The 21,544-nt window shown below is 41.0% G+C and overlaps 1 protein-coding gene across 5 annotated transcripts in view; it reads right to left on the bottom strand.

Annotated features, from left to right (window-relative positions):
• The window catches only part of LOC109997972 (single-stranded DNA-binding protein 3-like), a 35,384-nt gene extending 14,238 nt beyond the window's left edge, over positions 1-21,146 (bottom strand). For 3 of the 5 annotated variants that reach the window (XM_065966167.1, XM_065966169.1, XM_065966170.1), the window contains exons 1-4: positions 20,902-21,146; positions 12,542-12,614; positions 11,799-11,860; positions 6,288-6,372 (exon numbers count right to left, since the gene is read on the bottom strand). In XM_065966167.1, coding sequence (XP_065822239.1) covers positions 6,288-6,372; positions 11,799-11,860; positions 12,542-12,614; positions 20,902-20,957 — 276 coding nt within the window. In that variant the 5' untranslated portion in view covers positions 20,958-21,146. The remainder of the gene's footprint in view (positions 1-6,287; positions 6,373-11,798; positions 11,861-12,541; positions 12,615-20,901) is intronic. The other 2 variants (XM_065966168.1, XM_065966171.1) reach the window with 1 other exon arrangement.
• Between the last annotated feature and the right edge of the window lie 398 nt (positions 21,147-21,544).

Raw genomic sequence — 21,544 nt, 5'->3', positions numbered from 1 at the left:
GTACGTAGATGTGCTCTACAGAATAGCATTGATTCCTCCCTCTCCATTTCCTTCTCCCTCTGCCTCATCCATAGGACCTACCGGACAGATCAATAGTGCTCAACACATTATTGACCTCCGCCTGATACCTTTCACAGGGATAAAGACAGAGACATAAACACTGGGTGGAGAGAAGGGGATAGGTAGGAAAAAAGACAGGGAATGTATCTGTGTGTGCGTATGTGTGTGCGTGTATTTATGTGTGTCCCCTGCCTGGAGAGGCTACTAATCTACATTCTGGTTCACACTGATATGTACCTCATCACTGTCTCCTTGACCTGGTGTCCTTAGCGTGCAGAGAGAGGCAGGCAAAAAGGGAGGAGAGGGGGAGGTGAAGGAGTAAGGATGGAGGAGCATGAGGGTGTGGAGATGGGTCGAAAAATAGCTGACTGCAGTGATCTTGCTAATTCATTAGCCACGTCAAAACAGTGTGTTTCGCTCTGGAGCAACAGGATACGGCTGCAACTCTTACCAACATGTCTGACAAACAAATGATACACACACACACACACACACACACACACATTCTCTGAAAGCCCAGCTGGTCCTCGAAACTGGCACAGTAAACACAAACACACACATGCTCCCCCTAAAGCTGCTGCCAAGGTAGCAGTACTGAACCAGACAGACAGATTGATGCACACAGTAACACACACATGCAAACACACACACACAAACACACACGGGATGACAGCACTAATACAAGCTGCAGACACAACATCCACTTAGCCAACACTCCCGAGAGGAGGAAGACGGGATGAAAGAGAAGATGAGGAGCCGGAGGAAAACTAATAACATAACTTCAATTAACACTTAAGGCAGAGATGCTGATGTTATATCTCTCCGTCTTGTACATATATATTTAGAAGATGACGAAAACAGGTGACTCAGAGTCAGGAGGTCAATCCCAACTCTAAGCCTGAACCTTTCCCCTCCTTCTACCTCTACCTCTGTTTCTGTGTTAATGTTAGGGGGCAGCATTTGGGGAAGTAGCTTAATGCTAACATAACAACAGCGCAGTGCTAGTAGAGCGAAGAGTTTGTCAACACTGGCCAAATGTCGGCAGCAAGTATTTTGTACATAAAACATTTTTATATTTTTTTAATTACACAGGTCTCAGAAGAGCTACTCTGCATTAGTTGACAATAGGGCCTGACCAATGTGGGATTTTGGGGGTCTATTACCGATATCAATATTGGGGAGAGAAAAAAAATCTGATACCAAGGTATCAGTCGATATCTTTCTCAGCTCTATCTTTGATCTTCAAAGATATTTTGACCTGTTACTATCTACCTTGATTTAAATAGTTCAGGCCAAAAATATTTACATGTATTATTTACATAATCAAGTTAACGGCTTTGGCATTGATATACATTTTTATATAAGCAGTGTCATAAATGAATTTTACAACTTATGAGTATTAACATGTATGTCAAACAAATACATAATGATTCACTCAGCTATACCTGTAAGGGCCTCTCTGAACCGTCATGGTGATATACACATTCATTCATTTATTTTATCGTTCAAGCATTTCTAACTGTGAGAAGATGCTCTTCTTCTGTCTGATTCACTGCAGGTTCACGTTACCTTTCCAGGCTCAAATTCCCAAAAGACAGACTACAACCTTCGCTCATGTTTACACATGTATTGCGGTTTTTCTAACTTTATTACCCAGCTAATTATCAACTTTAATGGAGCTACTTCCATTCCATTGCATTGATAATGCAAGGCAGAGCTTTAGGGCAGAAACTATGTGGGAGAAGTAAGAGCTCGTTTTGATTTTTATTGCCAAGAAGATGATTCATCCTTGATTTATCGTGTGGAAACAAACATTTTAACAAACGTAGTTTGTTTAAAAGAACATGAACGTATAAGTAAAGATAGCAATATTCATAATGTATATGCTGGTTTTAAATATGGTTTTAGAGATACGTTTAAAGCACTAATTTTCTGTTTCTCCGCTCTCTGTTTTTACATCTGCACACTCGGCTCTATTTTCAAATACCTTAACCGTCATTTGGTTGTGTCTTCACTGCCCTCTCCTTCACGGCACTACTAGGCATTGTGGGTAAACAGCTAGATTAGCCAATCAATCTTCTCTCGGGAGCAGAGGAAGTAATGGTGGTGAAGGGGGGTGGGAGGGAAAGAAGGGAGGGGAAGTCAGGGAGACGAGAGAGAGAGAGAGAGAGAGAGAGAGAGAGAGAGAGAGAGAGAGAGAGAGAGAGAGAGAGAGAGAGAGAGAGAGAGAGAGAGAGAGAGAGAGAGGAGGAAGGCGCGATAAGAAGAGTGAGATGCGAAGGGGCAGAAAGACTGCTGTGTTGGGCGGAGGAGGGAGTAAGAGATATAATAAAGAAGGTGGAAGTCAAGAAGGGGAGGAAAGAAGAAGTAGATGTGGGGGTGTTGAAGAGAAACCACATGCAGCAAAGAAGTGGGGAAGGAGTGTGAAAGAAGTGAGAAACGTGGGCAGGTGTGTAGAGAAAGAGTGATGAGCGACGGGGCCATTCAAACATTTGCAATCGAGCTGCTGCAAGAAGTCGATCTAAAAGAAATTGCAAACTATTAATGTTATTGATTAATTGTTTAAGTTATTAAATCACTCAAAGGTGTGAATCTTCTGCTTGCTCAGGCTTTTTTGTAATGTAACAGAGACGGTTTCTTCATTAGGGTCCTTTGGGTGCGTTGGCTGGTCAAATCTTGCAATGTGGAGATGTCCATTTAGGCTTTTGGAAAATGTAATGCTCCTTTTACTTTTTCAGCATCTCATATACTTAATAAATTCATTCATCATGAAAAATGGCTAATTAATCATTTGAATAATAAGCTAATTTTGGTGATTTACATGACACAAGCTGTTAACTCTTTTGTTGCAGACTCTTGTTCAACAATTAATCTATGGCATCCAACGACAGCATTAGCACCACTCGTTTATTTCAATGATGACAACCCCTAGAGCGAATGAGCTGTAAATGGACGGATGTTGGCCAATCAGATATAGCAATTTTCATATTTCTTTTGGTCTTGGAAGGCAGTGAGGCTCGGATATTACAACAAATGTTAAGGCGGGTGTAATGATCCGTTTTAAGAAGGATATTAGGTATACTGAAAACAAGAAGATAGAAGCAAAGGCCACATTTTGAAAGAGTGCGATGAAGGTTCATATCGTCACCTGGTGCCTAAATCACTGATCACCACACTGACTCATGAGGGAAATCCTTAAAAAACTTTGAAAAAGCCTCCACTCCACCTCCAACCCCCTAACACACACACCTCACATCAAATAGAAATATAAGTGTTATGACATACCTTTCAGAAAACTAAGAAAACTCATGTGGATCAAATACTTACTCCACTAATAATCAAAAGCAGCTCATTAAAGCAGCAAAATGATTCAAATCCAACATGATGTTTTACTAATGACATACAAATATAATAATGCCAGCGTCAGACAAGGTACATGCAGGTGAAAGTTAAATGAGCTAGAGAACATCAAGAACAAACCAAATTAACTTTCTGTATTGATTACAATCTGTGAACATAATCAACACAAACAAGAAGACTGTAAATGGACTATCTGCACTCCAAACATAAACTATCAGCCTGCCGGCCTCTTTGGTGAAATAGATCTTAAAGCCTCTACTGTAGATGTGTATGTCCAAGCTCAACCTCAATCCACATAAATCCAAAACAGAGTCAATCCAAGGTGTTAGAACTTTGGGTAAAAGTAGCTTTTACTGTGCCCATAAACCTTTGATGGGTCCCTGCACCCAGGAGAGGAAGCAGTGATAATGCCTGTATAATGCTGGCTTGCAATCTTGCCATCCTCAAAGGACCGAGAAACTTTGAGGTGAGGTGAAATATTGTTTTTTTTTCTTCCTTCCAATGTCTCAAACCGTCTCCTTCTTTTGAAAGCAGTAGAAAAAGGACCTGTGCTCAGAGACTCGCCTCGGGGGGCTGGAGCCAAAATTAAACCGCTCCTGTCTCCTTCGCTTTATCACTGACAGCAAGCAACCATGTAGCACACACCCATCTACATTTATGTACACACACACAGGGTTAACTGGCACTCTGGCACTGAGGGTGAGAGCCCCTCCACCCTCCCTCTACGGGCTGGTTGCCAAAGATGCCCCCGTCCAAAAATACACATATATACACACACGCACACACACACACGCACGCACACACACACACATGCACACACACACACACACACACGCACACACACACACACAAATCCCTGGCTTAGCCTCGGCCCAGTGCTGGGATTATCGGATTAGAACTCTATTCCATTATCTCCCCACACTATACAGCACACACACAAACACACACACACACACACACACACACACACACAATGCCACACTGTCTTGGCCAGAGAGGACAGGCTGAAGACAGACGCACAGTGTCAATCACAACACGACATTTAAACACAAGTGGATACAGTTACAGGAGGAAAAACACTTATTTACAGTGTTATTAGGCAGTACAGTGGAGCTGTTATTATACCTGGACCTGAGTCCCTTTGGCAGCAGGCATCTGCCCCACTGAAGTGTCCTCCATCAAGACTCTGAATCCCTACAAACTCCAGAAAGGCTGCTCCATATCTGACCCTTAACCCCTGACTTATGACCGCTGATAGCAGCAGGACAGGGAGGAAGAGGAATATCTCCTTCAAGCACCGCAAAGCATCAAATCATTTTTCAAGTTTGCAAAGAATGCACAGTTACCCACAATTTTACATCAAAATCATGAACATTTTCCAATTCTCTTTCAAGTAAAGCGATGTCGATCAAATGTAAATTGATCAAATGATCCATGAAGAAACCATTTCAGTCTCCAGAAGTGACATTTGTATTCAGCTCTACAGACTGGGAAAATCTGAACATGTGTACGCAAAAAAAAAAAAACTCATTGTATAAATTGAACTACAATTCCCATGATACATTGTGCTAAGAGACAAATTCTGTGTCATGAGGCACAAAGCTTATGCTGTTGAGAAAACGGTTAACACAATCTGGAGCTTAAATCTGTTGACTTGCACATATGGGTCTTTCTGGATTATTTCAGCATTTATGAAGCCGTTTTTCAGTCCTAACTGCAACAACAACAACCTGTTATTGAACATGTAACAACACTGACTAGCTTCATCTCCATGGCAATGGTGGCCAATACCCAATGATGGTGGAGATTCTTTCCTTCAGGGCCATCTACAGAAACATACATACATACATATATATATACATACATACATATATATATATATATATATATATATATATATATATATTTCAAGAAATAATAAGAGCTGAAGGTCACGATATAAACCGAAACATATCACACTGGAAACTTGTGCAATATTTAATGATATAATTCAAATCAAAACTGGATTGCAGAATAAACCGAAGTGGCTACCTCAACTATACATCACATTTCAGATTTGAAAATAATGTTTCTATTACAAGTCAGGATTGATGAGACTGTAAAAGGAGAGGAAAATCACTTTGTCTTTAAAATATAAGCATGCTCAATGAATGTTTCTTGAGCCTGAACGTTCTTAAGTTGCTTCTACTGTTCAACGGACAGTCCAAAACCAAAAGAAGAAAAAGCATCCAAACCTTACACTTCGCTTTCTGTTTTCTAAATATGTTACATGTTTTCAGCTTTGCCTTTATTTCAGTTTTTTCCCTGTGTGATAGAATTATTTTTATTTCTGTCTACTTGCTGGTGCCACTTTAGCAACCAGAAGCTCTTCTTCATATGCTGCTACTCTTCCAGCTTGATTGAAAAGTTAGCTCACAAAACACACACAAAAAAAGTCAAGCTTAAATTCCATAACTACATGGTTTCTGTTTTTTAACTGTTTTAATATTGGAGTGCCAGACTTTTTTCTTTTTTTTTTTTTACAATTTGTACACCAATCAATCAATTAAATTATCAAGAACATCATCAGTTCATTAACTTAATAAGAAAAGCTTTTTCTAGTTTGAAATCAGATGGTGTTTATAATTGTTAGTGGAACATGTAGCATATCATTATATTCTCTGTCCTAATGTCCTTGTGCTGCACATTATCCTCTGCCATGAGTCCCACTTCAAGTTCCTCCATACACACTTGACCTCTGTGTTAGAGTATGTACAGAGGGTACGTGTGTCCCAAATGGACAAACAAACACCTGATCCCACAGTGAGTAAAGACAGAATGCTTTAAAAAAGAAAAAGAAGTGGCTGCAGAGCCGGTCCGTCACTTACATAGTCATGGAAGGCCTTGGCCTCGCTGGAGTGTTCGCATGTCTCCCTTCGGTCTGGAGCCGCACAATACAAATCCCAGAATACACTGAAACGGAGGGTGGAGGGGCATGGGAAGACAGAGGAGAGGCCAAAGGTTACTACACAGAGCAATAGAAGCAAATGTACAACAGCTATTCATAAGCCATTCACACACTCTCACTATCTCCCCAGCGCTCTTAAACCGACTCTTACACACTTGAGCATCACAGTTAGAGGGGCACAATGCCAGACACAACGCCCCCCTCAATCAACCTCGCACTCACTCAAAACCCACATAGACTCACACACTTACATATTCATACATGCATTGACTGCTTCTATTTCGGAACCCTAAACATTGCTGTGAGGACAAAAGTAAGGCTACACTCGAGCTTTAAGATAGCCTCTTGTAGAAGCGTTGATTTGGAGACGGCGTCATTGTGAGTGCATCTTCTCATCATTTCATTCCGACACACTCATAAGACCTTTTCAGATTGCAATTCCGCAACAGCGCCTTGAAGAAGCCGTCACAAATGCGCCTTTGTTCTTTCATAATGATTCCGCTACTCTGGTGGTAGGCTCTGTGGATATACAGACTTTTTGAAAAAAAGATCAGATCCCGGTAAAAGTAAAAGAATATGCTATTGTATTTGATACAATTCACTTTGGAGGCATTGTGCTAGTGGCTTCCCCTGGCCGCTCACTTACACTGACCCCTTAAATGACACTGCGGTGGGATGTATTTTGCTTCTCAGAAGAACCTCAGCATATTCACACAAAATTCAGAGGGTTATTCCAAAGAGACATTTTAACAACCACTTCAGTCATTTTTCTGGACCCAAAATGAAGAGAATGTTCCTTTTAGAAAAGTCTGGTTCTTACCCCACTAAGTACCTTCCGACTAACAAAGTGAGAGAAATGTCACTTAAATTGGTTTATAGATATTACTCTGCTTATTCATTCCTTCAGAGATATAAACAAAACATCGATTCCAACTGCTCATTTCAGGACTGAGTCAGCAGGAACCGTCTGACATCTTTTTTTAACAGAGTTTTGGTCAAATAAGTTGAATTTCAGTCCAAACATAATTCATCACAAACTTTTTTTTCTTTTGCATTTTTTAATTTAAGACAAATGATAAATGTATAATGTTATTAATAATATTTTATAAATGGTAAAATGTCCCATCCACTAAAGTCAATTCAATCACTGTCAGCCATCCATTCTTTCCAGTATTCAGGAACCAACTCCTAAATATATCGACTCCCTTAAATTCTCAAAGAACTAGTCAAGTGTAAACTAAAGTGTTCAAGACTGTTCGCATTGCTACAGACAACTTCTGTTATCTTGCAGGACCACTGCTTCAACATTAGTGACTGATTATAAAGCTTGGATGGTAAGTCTTTTAAAAGCCTGGTTTCCTTAAGTAACCACTGTTTCCTCCCCATCGACAATGTTATGTTTATAGAAGAAAAAAAAATGTGGTAAGATTGATGTCTGTAAATGTTCTTCACTTATGTGCTACTCTTTCTAAAAAGAAATAAGCGATGGCAGCACCAATGCTATCGAAACAATGATGGCTGATGAACCACAAGTCATACTTTTTCTCACTGTACAGATTAATTGACAAACATGATATGAATAATGGCAAGACTCAAGTGAGCAACATGTTTTGTACAGAAGAAATGTAGGCGAAATGACAGAGCAGGTTTCAGAAAGGAGAATGGAGAGCAAGACCAAACAGGCCTGTGTTATGGAAGATTGTCCTCCACAATTTTGATAAAAGATGAGTGGCGGAGCCATTTCAAACTGGTTGATCCACACCAGAAGTGCAGGACGACGACATTTGGCCAACCTCTGGAACATTGCGTGAGACTCGCTGCTATGTTGTGATTTTATGCTACCCCATGTGAATAACGCACCAGTAGTTGTCGTTTTGGAGTGGGGGGTTTCCACTGTGTGAATACTGGTAAATTAAGTCACAACAGCTTTAAAGAAGCATAAATAAACTTCTTCCATACAAGCTTTTGTTTCAGACTATTTGAACATTGCCAGTGTAGAAACACAAACATACAAATATCAAATGTCAATGCTTACTGCGTGTGTGCAGCCTGTCTCAGAGGTCTTCATTGAATCAATTTGTGTCTATTGATTAAAGAAAGTGCTATAATCCTGGTGAAACATCAACATGAAGAACAATGGGACTAATCAGGCAGCAGATTCACATGTCCTAGCAATCTGCAGCACTCGTCCTGTTGAATCCAAAAACGCAATTCATGCACCTCTGCACTGCATGAGTAATTTGGGAGGCGTAGTACAGTCCCAAGACAAAATGACAAAGTCATCTTATCCCATGATAAGAATGCTATGGTTTTGTTCTGGACACCCAGACAGATATCCAAGTTTGTGAGTCTTAAAGAGAAGAAGGGAAGTAGTTCCCTATATGATAAAACCGGACAGGTTTACCAAAATTCAAACGTATAAATTCTGTTTAAATTAGAGATATAAAACCTTTTATTCAAAAGGCCACACTCTATTAGTATGAGCCTCAAATAAGCCGTCATTTAACATGTGTAAATTCTATTATAACTCCTATCTGTGCAGAGACAGAAGTTACATCTAGATTTAAAGCCTTAACAGAAAAGGTCGCTCAAACTTGTTCTCTAGTTTTACCCTGGATTCTAAATATTACTATTCTGTTCATTCAGTTTCTTTTTATTAAAACATACCCTTGGTCTAATATTGCTGATGGTGCTTTCCCGGCCTGACGCTCATTTCTCAGACTCAGCAGAACCAACCCCCTGAGGTGAAAAGTTACACTAGACATTGTACTTTTTTAAGAGCATTTAAGGCTATATTTACAATTCTGTAATTTTACACACCGCTTTTTAAATATGTGTTCCTTTGTAATATGTACAGAACTAAATTCACAATAGTGTCCTTCAGCAACACAGTGAGTTTATTATGAATCCAGTGGTACAGTTCTGTAGAGTGCTGTAATTTTCTTGAAGGAGCTTAACTTGAAGAGGTCAATCAATTGAGGGAGCAGCAGAGAGGACTCCCATGATTCCCCGCTAGCCTCGACGCCATCTTTTGTTATTGTTTTAACTGAAAGCCCCCTGGCGGTGGTTTTTACATACTTTGCGTTGTAAGATAACAGAAGGCTGGGATCAATTATACTTTATGTTGTGTACCTGTGCAAAGTACTCCTCTTTTGAACGGATACACTGGCTAAATGTTTTTCACAGTTCCATACAGTAAAAAAAATACTTTGGTCTCAAAGTATAACATTAACAATAAACACGGCTCTTTGGTCAGTAATGCCATTGGTGCATACTTCATTCAGGGCTCAACATTATAAATGGCCCGCTGGCCCTGATGAATGATTGATAGAGTCCGGGCCAACTGATTGCACGTTCAGCTGGCCCGCTCGGGCCAGTTAAAATACTGCCTGAAAAAAAATAGACTGTAACACGTTCTCAATTTCACAGCGCTATCCTGTCATACCGGTGTTTTGTCAGTAATTATTTTAAAAACGTTGCGCTAATAACTGCTACAGCGTCAACGTATCAAGTGCTTGTGCGCGCACTTGTGTGTCGTAGATGAAAGGCAGCCGACGGCTTCACTGCTGTCCCTCCCGCGAGCGCGCCCGCTACTCTCGAATTGTACACTCGCACACAGATCTTAGCACAGGTTTTCTCTGATAAAAAACAAGTTTGGCAAAACGGTTTTAAAACCATCATATCCTGACAAAAGCCGAGCTTAAATCAGCATTCAAAGGAAAAAAAATCACTGGAAGAGTCGAGAGTGACTGCAGGGCATGATGAAAACAGAACGGAGAAAAGTTTCAGCCACAGTGACAGACAGCTGGAGCTGGAACAAAATTTCCACTTTAAGTTAAAGACTAGATCCATGTAAAGATAAAGGTTATTCACAAAGCATCTCAGCCCTTAAGAGAGCTCCTAAAGTAAAGCTCTAAGGATCAAGTGTTTCTCACAGAGAAGAAAGAAGGAGAGAAAAGTGATCAATTCCAGCTCTATCACAGCCTCATATTAATATCAGTCAGATTAAGTAGACTCTTACAGTTACCAGCATGGTGAATAAACATGAGCAAATAGATATATGAAAATAATTAGAGCTCAATTAATTAAATAAAAGTTGTACTTTACTTTTGCATCAGAATGGTTCAAGAGTAAATTGGTGACTGTTATTTTTCAAATCAAAAGTAGGCCTAACGTTCCTGGGCCACGACTGGCAAATTTGACTTAATGTCAACCCCTGTTATTATTTTGCCAATGCGTACAATCTGTGGCATCAAGTTCATTTTGGAAAGCTAGCATACCTAACTGCTGAATCAGAGAAGGAATTTTCATTGGGCAGAAGAAATCACCTTTTGGACAGATTCTGATTTGTTTTCTTGTTGGAATGTGACAGAAAATGTCTTAAGTGGGAAACTAGTGGAAAGTGTTTTTCTATATAAAAAGATCTCCTTCTCATTCTTCACTGGAATTAGTCTACTGTCAGGTCAAAGCTTGAGAGTTTAAAAATGGCATAAAGATGGGTATGATATCTTACAATTGACCTTTAGCTACAGGAAAAGTTGAATATTACAGTTAAGAAACAACAGTTACCTTAAGAAAAATCAAGTGAAACTGCAGATCACGGTTAAGGGTGATGACCTTAAAGGTCAAATCTTAGCCAGGGGCAAAAATGACAGGAGAAGTGGGAGGAGGAAGACAGCGGATAGAGAAGTGGCACAAAGGAAGATGGAATGTAAAGGGTTAATCTGCTAAGAATCCCTCTTCCACATGAACAAAGAAAAGTGGGAGGTGGGGGGGCACACAAAGGGTGACGAGAGGGTGAGGAGGGGGAGGGGGACATAGAATTTAGGGTGGGGGTCCATCCCTAACCATCTGGATCTATTGTTTCAGGAACATGGGGTGAAGGATGGAGAGCTGGAGGAGGGGAGAGGGGAGAAGACCGGGAGGGAGGGATCACGCCCTCTGAGTCTGGTCAACCCCAAGGCAGAGGCTCTGCTCATATGCCCGTCTATGGAGGTCGTTTTTTTAATCATCGATGAAAAAAAGGACTAATGATAACACAGACACAGCCATCATCTTATTCATTACTACATAAAAAATGATTTTCCATTATTCCTAATATTTTATGTTGTGTTTTCATAGTTTTATTTCTATTGTGTTTTGTTTTTTTAATTAAGTTCCTCAACAAAAGGAGTTCTGCTGTATAGTGTTCTTAACCAGACACTGACTTTGAAATGAAGCTCCTGTTTGTGATTTTGAGAATGATGAATGATGCCAGGTCAGGATAGAAACTAGAGCTCTGCGAGTCTTTGTATGGGAGGGGATCACACGCTGTAAAAACACGAGTGTAACACCATAGCAAATAAAATGGAAATACATACATTATCAAAAAAAACAAGACAATACAAGCTCTCTTCATACAGGAAAAAAAAAAAGTGAATGTGACACTCACCACCACCATGAATGCAGGAATCCCGGAGGCTCCCCTAATGTAATATTCTTCTCCCATCGAATCTGAAGGAGACGGGAGAGAGGAGAAAAGTCACTTGCAGCCACTAGAGAGTGAGAGGATTATGTCTGCAGGTCCAGAGGTTAAGAACATATAATCAGTCTGTCTCAAACTGTCAATGGCCTCGGACGTGAAGATAGGCATCTTTCCTGCTCTGTCAATCTCCATCTTCCTGACTGCTGTCCTTCTGTTGTGTCTCTGTCCTGCTTCTCTGTTATTTTTCTGTTACATCTGAAGTGTCTTTGATTGTAGTTATAGCTCAATTGTAAACTATTATTCGCTTGTCTGGAACCAAACGGGCTGGTTTTTTTTTTTAGAACGTGAAAAGTATTGGTTTAACAACATTGTGTTTCCATGCTGCATCAGTTGGTTTTACACTTAAGATTCTCTGTGGCAGACAGTGTGCATGATCTGCTGTAACTTTACCGGATTTCCTTTTCAAATATTGATGCAGCACCTAACACTCGGTCATCTTGTTCAGCATGTATGCACCGATGATACAAGTTGTTGTGAGCATCCACTACTGCAATAAAATCCCAGTTTTTACTGTGGTCCACTCATAGGTCATCAAGGCCCATGTGACATGCGTTGGGTTTAATCGTTGGAGATATTGTCGTTTTTTCTTCTTTGATCTAGACAAACATTAAACATGCTTCAAACTCGTTGGAGTCATGGTGCCATCTTACCTCGGACAGGAAGGTCTGTGCGGACTTCTGTGCTCCCACATGTAGCAGGTACTCGTACACATACAACGCTAACCTGAAAGAGGAAGAAAAACATCTCTTAGGTACCACATTCAGCTTCGTCATCTCCCAAGTCAGACTCTTTCTATTTTCCCATTAGACAGACATTTTGCATTTTTGACACCTCATCTGAGAGAAAATAAAATAAGACAGACTTTTATGAATCCCAGACTTCTTAGAATCTTCATCTAAAAGTTAGTTGTAAAGCTTGCAGAGGCAGCTGATGTCCACTGTGACTATGTTCATATCTCAAAATGGTTGGAAAACGTATTGATTTACAGCCACTGGCGTCAACAGTTGATGTGGGCCCAGAAAAACTACAAGATTTTGAGTTCTCTGGTTTGTTGTCAATAAAAACTAGCTCCCAACTACACTACACACATAGAAAGAGAGTAAAGTAATATGTACTTGTCTTTGTATCCTTTGAGATGTTTATATGAGAAACTGTACTGTATGTCTGAAGAAATGTCAGGTGCATGAGCAGTGTTTCCCCCAGGTCGATCTGTTAGGGGTGATGGCCTGGTCCTTGGCTCCCTGACATTGGGGGTGGTACAACTTTTTGTTATTTTGTTGTAAATACAGAGAAGAGACAATAAGTTAAAAGACGTTAATGCTCTGCTGAAATAAAACGAGTGCACAAAAATTCCATAAATAACGAAATTAAATTTTGTGTCTCTCTATTTGGCTGGTGGGAGGTTGAATGGTGGGGAGGAAACACAGATGTGTTACGTTTGCTCCCGCCCAGTTCATCCTGATATATGTATGCACTGCTGGAACAGCTCTGCAAGTAAAAGACCTCAGGCGTTCCCAGGCAGTTTAGCCTGCAATGAGGAATTTATGGTTTCAATTCACTACATCAACAATCAATGCTGATCGTCATCCTGGTAGAAACCGAACCAATTTCATTTCAATGCTCCCTATTTTGAAGCTTTACTGTATTTGGGTATACCACTTCATTTACAAGTAGACACTTCAAGTAAGCAGCCAAAAATATCTAAAAGAGTCGAGCAGCTGTTACACTTTTTTGTGTGTTACAAAGGTGTTTGAATGTATTCTTAAAAAGAAGAGGTTACAAAAGTGACTGAAAACTGCAGGGAAGTCAGGAACCCTGAATTAATCAGTTAGCAAATAATGGAAAAGGTTGCTGTTGTTTTTTACCATATATATATAAGTATGTTGGTCGTTCATCTTATTTAAACATAACTGAAACAAAAAGAACTGCAGTATAAATGATAGCTGTACACAAGTTGTTTCAGTCTCAATGCTTGCAACCATCACAACAGTTAACTTCACATTAATACAAAGGGATGCTCTTAGGTGTAACCTCAGCTGCAGGGACTTTATAGAAACTCCAACCACGGCAACAAACGACAACTGGCTTCAGGTCCCTGCCCTTAAAATGTGATTGAAGGTTTTTGGGTTCCTGTAAATGTTGTGAATAAAGTTGCTATATGATCTGAGCATCACATCTGTGGCATTCTTCCACATTGCATCATACAAGCAGCCAAAGTCCTTTTATCCTACCTGAAGCTAAAAAAATCACCTACAGAGCCGTCTTAATAAAACAAGAATATGACTGAACACACCAGATACTGACAGAAAAGCACTTGATACAACAGGATTCTCCACTTCTTTTTTTCATTTTTTTTTTTTTTTTTTTAAACGCTCCAGACAGACTTTTTTTTTAAATCACTGCTATTACATATGAGTACAGCAATCCACCAGGGTCTATTAGCACACACAAGAACCATGCTGTGGAGTGGGGAAACCCCCATTGGCCCAACATTGTACTCCAACGCCGTCACTTAGTCCTGTTTAATAGGCTGTTAATGGACCATCAATCGACCGGCAGCGTGGATATGACAGTGGCCCGCATGCCCAGAGTAGACAGTCCTCTGACAGGCCAATAAGGTCCTAATGAGAGGGCCAGTAGCTCAGTGTCACTGTCCCCATCATTAGTCAATGAAATGATCAACGAAACATGGTTTTTGGATAATAAGGCTGTTGTGCAGTTTTTTTTTGTTTTGTTTTTTAACCATAAGCAGCTCATTTGCTTTCCCAATGCTGTCTGTGTGGCTGAACGTGGGGACAACTCAGACGTCTTCTTTTAGACTTTTCTGATCATTTATTGAAGGAAAAAAAAAAAGTTTGGATAGGGGTTCTGATGAGTTCAAAGTAACTATCACCATGTTTAAAAGAAGCTTAATGGAGTCTGTTGTGAAAGCTGCTCTGAATTTTCCCTGAAGAATATTTAAAAAAAAAATATATATATATATTTTTGAATCCATCATGCTGCTTACATGCTCAGCCACTGGCTGAAACCTCAGGCTGCCTCTAGGTAGAACATTACAACTTCTTCAGATTCTGCTTATTTATAAAAGGAACTCAAACAATGAAAGAATTCAAACTTGAGTCAAAGAATTGAACACTACAACAAACAAATAAGAAGTTGAGATGGCAACAACATTGGGTATTATTTCAGTCATTTCTGAAGTAGTCTTCAGAAATTACAAAAACAAGTTATGATCAGAAGTTATTTTCCAAATTGTGTGGTTCTGAAATTGTGTTTAGATTTCATATTTTAGCATTAAGTGTTTTTTAATCCATCAGCCATCCTTTATGTCACTGCTAAGTTTTAACTAATGCAGATTTAAGTTAAGTGTCACTTCAGGCTATAAATGCTATAAGTCTATTGAGTTAGTGCTCTAAACTTAAGCGTGTGTAGCTATGAATAATGGCAATAAATACATGTTCACATGGGACATATTACTGCACTCCAGACTTGCAGTATGAGGGTCAAGAAGACTAATTTATTTATATAGTTCCTCTTTCTGCTGAATGCTGTGAATCAGCCATCGGGCTGCATATGGGAGCAACAACGGCTGTGGTGTGTTATGATGGAGATACTATCTGTGCACGACCTGTTCTTAATAATAATAATGTAATGCAAAAGACTAATTTATGCATTGTTAGTATGCAAATGTAGTCTGTAAGAGGAACGAATAGGCAAATAGATGATAACAGAAGGTTGGAGACGATGGTCACTACATGATCACACATTGTCCCTCACGTAGACACAACACAGGAGTTATTTTCTAACATCATAACAGCAGAAGGGATGACAGCTGGCGCATTTAAATACATGTGCCTTAAGGAATTTATGATGCAACGTGTTTTTAACATGGCCAAAGATTTTAAATCCAAACTTTTTGTGCCGTGACACATGAACAGCTCTGCTTGGCTTAGCAATCAGTTCTTCACACACTAAGGGTACACACTAATGCTGAATGTTGTTTCATTTTGTACATATGGCAAAGCTCATAATTCAGACACAACTCCAGATAAAATTTCAAGGCTGTTCCCCACATCCCATACACAACAATGAACGAGACATCCTAGACTTCAGCTGATCTTCACACACAGTTAACCCCTTATATGACTGACCCAGTGGATGTATACGTCAACAAGCAGTGTCAGACCCAGGCCAAGCTTTATGTTGACACTATACTGAACTAGGTTTTGTTCAAGAAGATCAATGCAGTTATTGATTTTTTTTAAATAAAGATGTTGAGATTTTAAAATAAAATAGCTCCTCCTCACCTAAACTCCATCATCCAGGTCTACACTCCCGCCCACTACGCTCAGCCAATGAAAATGTCTGATCTAACCCTCGCGGCAGCATTCTGAGTCTCTAACGACTCTTCTCCTCTGTCGCCCCCCTGGTGGTGGAACGAACATCCGAAGTCCATTTGATCCAGAGACCCTTTGCACCTTTAAGAAAAAGCTAAAGACCCAGCTCTTTCATGAACACGTGATATTAATGAGGACCTTAATGATGACGACGATGGTTTTGATAATTATTAGAAGTCTCAAGAACAGCTGTCGATGTTGGGCTCCGCCTCTGTGCATTGCCTGTCAGCACCGGAGTGTCCAATCAAATTCAAAGCTGTTCATTTGCACTTTCTGACGTTGTTTCCTCCTTTCTAGATCCTTGTTTGTGTTGTACTTACTCTCTGATGTACGTCACTTTGGATAAAAGAGTCTGTTTAATGAATTGCAGTATTGCCTTCCCAATAGCAGTTCTGTTTCCTATTTTTACCAACCAGCTCCCAATGACTGATTCAATAGTGATGTGACAGCTTTTAAAGAATGCTCTTTTCTATATCTAAAGGATGATGTGATCATGTGCTCTCAATGTTGTCTGCCTGGCTCAAGTATAACACTTCGTAACACATTCAAGTAAATAATGAAGGATGACGCTTTGCTTTAAAACCTACTCCAGCTGGCAGTCATAACTGAACAAGTGTCACGTAAAACTATAAAAACATATCTGTATCGAGACCTTTGCCTGAACTCTGCTTGTCACTGAAAAACACTGACTGAAGGCATCCTAACCTTAAAACAGGCAGAGCCCTGTCGGACAAGCTAAGCTCATGTTTGCTGAAATTTGGCTTGCAACCCATTGACACTCACCCTGACATCAGAAAAACAATCATTTATAAGCTGAAACTTCTACATCATACTGTTTTGACAAACATTACATTCTCCACTAGCACCCCACTGTTGTTGTTTATTGTCATCACATGAAAGATTATCTGGTTCAGTTGCTTTTCCCTGCTTGAAAAAAGGTATAGTTGCCAGTGGCAGCCATAGTAATTCATCCACAGTGGCAGAGCAGTGCAACTTGCTGTGTTGTCTGATACCGTTTTGTAGCGGCGAGAAGGAAAAACTTTGGGGTGAGTACAGTTTAATTTTGGGGGGTGCTGATACTGGGATCTGTACCACAACAACTTTATTTGAATTTTTTTTTTTTTATTCTCCCATACTTGTTGAAAATGGCCAAGTGTAAAAAAAACAGCATCCAGATATGTAGACTATACTTTGTGCATTTGTAATAAAGTTGTATGTAATTGTAAAGGTTCTCTGTAGTGTGCCCTGAATTACAGCTGCAGACGGTCTTGTTGAAAAATGTGGACCACACAGATTAAAGAGTTGTATAAGTCTTATGCTATGAGCGGGTCAATCACAGGTTGAACATGATTTGAGTAGACCTGTGGCTCTTGTATAAGAGCGGTTAAAATCTCAATGTTAAATGCATTTGTCTCCCTACAGCAAGCTATCCTGCTCAGAAGGTAATAAATAGCCGAGGGAGTTCCCTTCTTGCAGATAGCAACCCAGATAAGAAAATGTACATGAGCAGGCAGACATCCACATGAACAAACATTTGCACTACTATTGTCCAGCTCTAAATACATGTATAACACACTTCCCAACAGCAACATATCTGACAGCATAAACACATCGTGGCTGGAGCCACGTGCTGATTTTAACACAGGCATAGGGACAGAACAGTTGTTGTTCAGCCGGTGCTCTTAAGAGACTCAAGACTGCAGTACTGTTAAGACACACACACACACACACTTGACCACTCTAGCCAGGGGAATCTGACCACTTTCAGAGGCTCCTACCAATTTGTAGGTCACAAAGCTCTCTGTGACCGCTGGTGTAGAGTGTAAGTCACTGCCACTCGCAGGTCAAGCTTGTCTTTGGGACACACACACACACACACACACACCTACACAGAGCACACAAGTTTTACCTCTACACTTTTAACATTAATCCCTCTATTTCCTCTGCATGTGTACTGATGTTAACAGTGTTGAATAAGCAGGGGAAAGACTTGCAGGAAGGTTCAGGATGCAGAGAGTTAGCGCTTCAAATGTTGACACTGTTAACGTCGCTCTGTAAACTCCAGGGTTACTAGCTTGCGTAACACATGTGAAGCCCGTTGTAGGAGTTTTACTAGTAGGGAATAGTTTAGGAGTTGGTCTTATGTCTGGGGATGATAGGAGGATCACACTGCAGAACACCCCCACCCCCCCGCCCCCCAACCCAAGAGGCCTTAAATGAAATTTTAATGTGTGGTGTGTGTATGTGTCTTTTTGTGTGGGATGCGAAAGGGGCTGCGTGTGCGTGCACCTGGCCTACTGCATTATTAAAGCCCAGAAGCTTGCTCACAGAACAGGAAGACAATTTTGAGTTGGAGGAGGAGACAGAAGAGCTATATAGTGGAGGGGGGGAGATATGGGGACAGAACTGTGTTTTGACTGGAACATAAGAGTGGTTATGTCCCACTTTTTGACACAAACAAGTAGATGGTACCAGTCATCAGAGGGGCTATTAAGTCATGAAGGGGAGGAAAGAGGACATCTGTGCTTTTGACAGCCAGAATATGAAGTTAAAATTCAGAAGGTTGAACGTTACCATTCAACCCACATTTTGTGAGTTAGTACAGCCTGGTGGCACACGTTTTTACAACTTGCTTTTGATTTATAATCTCACTTATCTTCTCCTGAAATTAAAAAGACCATTTGAGGTGACCTCCTGACCTTTCTGTTCTTCATACCCTCTTGCCTCTTGGACGTCAGTGCGCGCATACATGTGCTCCCCACCGGGTGAAAAACTGCCCCTCACATAGACCACCAGCACACCTGAAATCCTACGCGAGGATGCCCGACAAAACCCTCGTCTTTAAAACATGGATGAGTCTGCCCACCATCTCTCTCTCTCTCTCCTTGTCTCCTTCTTTCCTCTTCTGTCTCTCTTAACTCTGACGCAAAGCTGAGAGCAGCTGCTTCAGTCTGTCTCAATAATTCAACAGTGAAGCGGGGAATGAGGACTTGGAGGAGCGGCTGGGAAAGGATGGGAAGTGAGAGTTAGGGGAGGCGGATGAAGACAGACATTAGGAGAGCAAATGCATAGAGAAGGGATGGAGAATATGGGATCATCACACAGCACAGCGAGGTGTGGGGGCTTGAAGGTAATGAGGCGCGTGCTGATCTCAACGCAAACACACACATGGTGTCTTGACAACTCTGTCCCACTTCAGCACCCCTAAATGCTGACTGGTCCAAGCAGCCAGGGAGTGAGTATTCACTGGTGTCAAAAGCCCATCCAGGTGAAGGATAATAAATCCACCTGTTAGGTAATTCAGTCGTGGTTAAACAGGAACTCCCATCAAAACACCCATAGAGCCTCACACAAAGCACATCTAACAAAGTTTAATGAAAAAAAAAGGCTGCAACTGTGTGGTTAGCTTGCTGCCACAGCAAAGGATGTTCCCTGCAGAAAACTGCTATTTTAATGTTTAAAAAATGTCTTCAATTAACATCTTGAGTTTCACCTGAATTCTCTGCAGACTATGTTGTAAGTGTTGGTTGGTGAACGTGCGGTGTTGTTATCTCCTGAGCGAACAACAGGCTGCGAGACGGAGGCATGCAGACAAAGGGATTGGAGGGCTACAAGCTCCCCAAGCTAACACCACCTTAAAGCTTCTGACAAAACGAGGGGGAAAGGAAACCATTTAATTAAAAAATATATATATTAAATTAAAAGGCAATTTTAGCAAGCTTGTGTGGCATTGGCAAGCGGTTTATATCCAGAACATGTTTAAAAAAAAAAAAAAAACACTCGGGTGACTTCGGAAAAATCGGTACGGGCCACAAAAGTTGAGAAGGCGCAGCGCGGAGCTCGTCGCGGCGGCTCGAACACAAGGGTTCCACAGGGGTTCCGCGTGCGGTGGAACAGTGTCAGAATGGAACGCGCTTGGGGGGGGGGGGGGGGGGGGGGGACATTCTAGAACGCGTTCCTGAGCCATTCTGTGACAAAGCCCCCCCAAACAGCTGTATTCTATTTTTAAACACGCTGCTCCACCGGGGGCGACACAAAAAAAAAAAAGCCAGCTAGCTACAAATGCCGAGCGTCACTCCGAATGCATTGTTCCCAAAAACACCGGGGAGAGAGATGGACGCGAACGAAGAGGGATCCCCCCCCCCCCCCACCACCACCACCACCATGTATGCTCCTCGCAGACAATTCAGCACTTGAGTGCACATTTTCAGATGCATTGTTACTGGAAACACGTGCAGCAACTCTCCCTCTCCTCGTAGAAGTATTGCAACTCAAGTCGCTCAACACTCCCAGTTAGTTTTTTGTTTTTTTTTGCATTGAGAGAGAAAGAAGAAAGAGTGAAACTGGTTGTGGAGCTAACAGCTTCAGCTAACTTAGCAGCCATGCCTGTTGTAGTTTGGGGTGATGAAAGAGCCAGCTGGGCACGCAAAGTAGCGAAACACAACAATAGGACTAAGAAAAACATCACTTTTGTGGCATGCATGTTCGCAAAAAACAGCTTGCTGAAGCCCCGTGTGCCCCTGTTTAAGTTTACATCAGTTAGCAAGTTTAGCCACCTAGCACATTCTTCTTGGCTCGCTCTCTGTGTTGTGACAGTGCAATAATTTACTTACTTTTCTCTTGCTTGGCTATCGGAGGGGACCACAGCTCCTTTACCCTTGCCGTACATCTTGGAAGTTGTTCTGATACTTTAATTTATCCCACTCGACACCTGTCAAAGAAAGCTACCAGGAAAACCTACTATCTCCATAGCTACCCAGTTAGTGTTGTCTCCCTATTTCTCCCTTGCGCTCTCTTTGCTCCGGTTTCCTTTTTTTCTACATCCCCAACATTGCCCACAAATCAGGCAGGGTTTCAGCCGGGGGGAACTTGAAACCGTCCACTGGTGGAGCTTTTTTTTTTTTTTTTTTTTTTTTTTTTTTTTTTTTCAATCGCTGTTCCTGGATTCAGCTCACGCCCCCCCCGTTGTGCGACGGTGGGGGCTTCTTAAAGGTACAGTGTCTTAGTTTTTAGTCGACTTCGCTCAAGTTCAAGTTCTCTCCTGGATGCCTTCAAGTTCAGGCCTCACTCTGCATTTGTGGTAATGTGAAGAGCCAAATTAAGAATACAAATTCATATTGCATTTCTGAAACTTGTATTTATCGACAAGAAGCATATCCAAATTTTGTTTGTGTAGCAATGTCAAACCAAAAGGACTCCTAAGTGGTCCAAATGTCAACCTTGGGTAAATCTGTGTGAGCAGTGAAGTACCCCTTT

Source organism: Labrus bergylta, chromosome 18 (assembly GCF_963930695.1).
Source record: "Labrus bergylta chromosome 18, fLabBer1.1, whole genome shotgun sequence".
Taxonomy (NCBI): Eukaryota; Metazoa; Chordata; class Actinopteri; order Labriformes; family Labridae; genus Labrus; species Labrus bergylta.
This window is presented reverse-complemented; position numbering and strand designations above follow the sequence as displayed.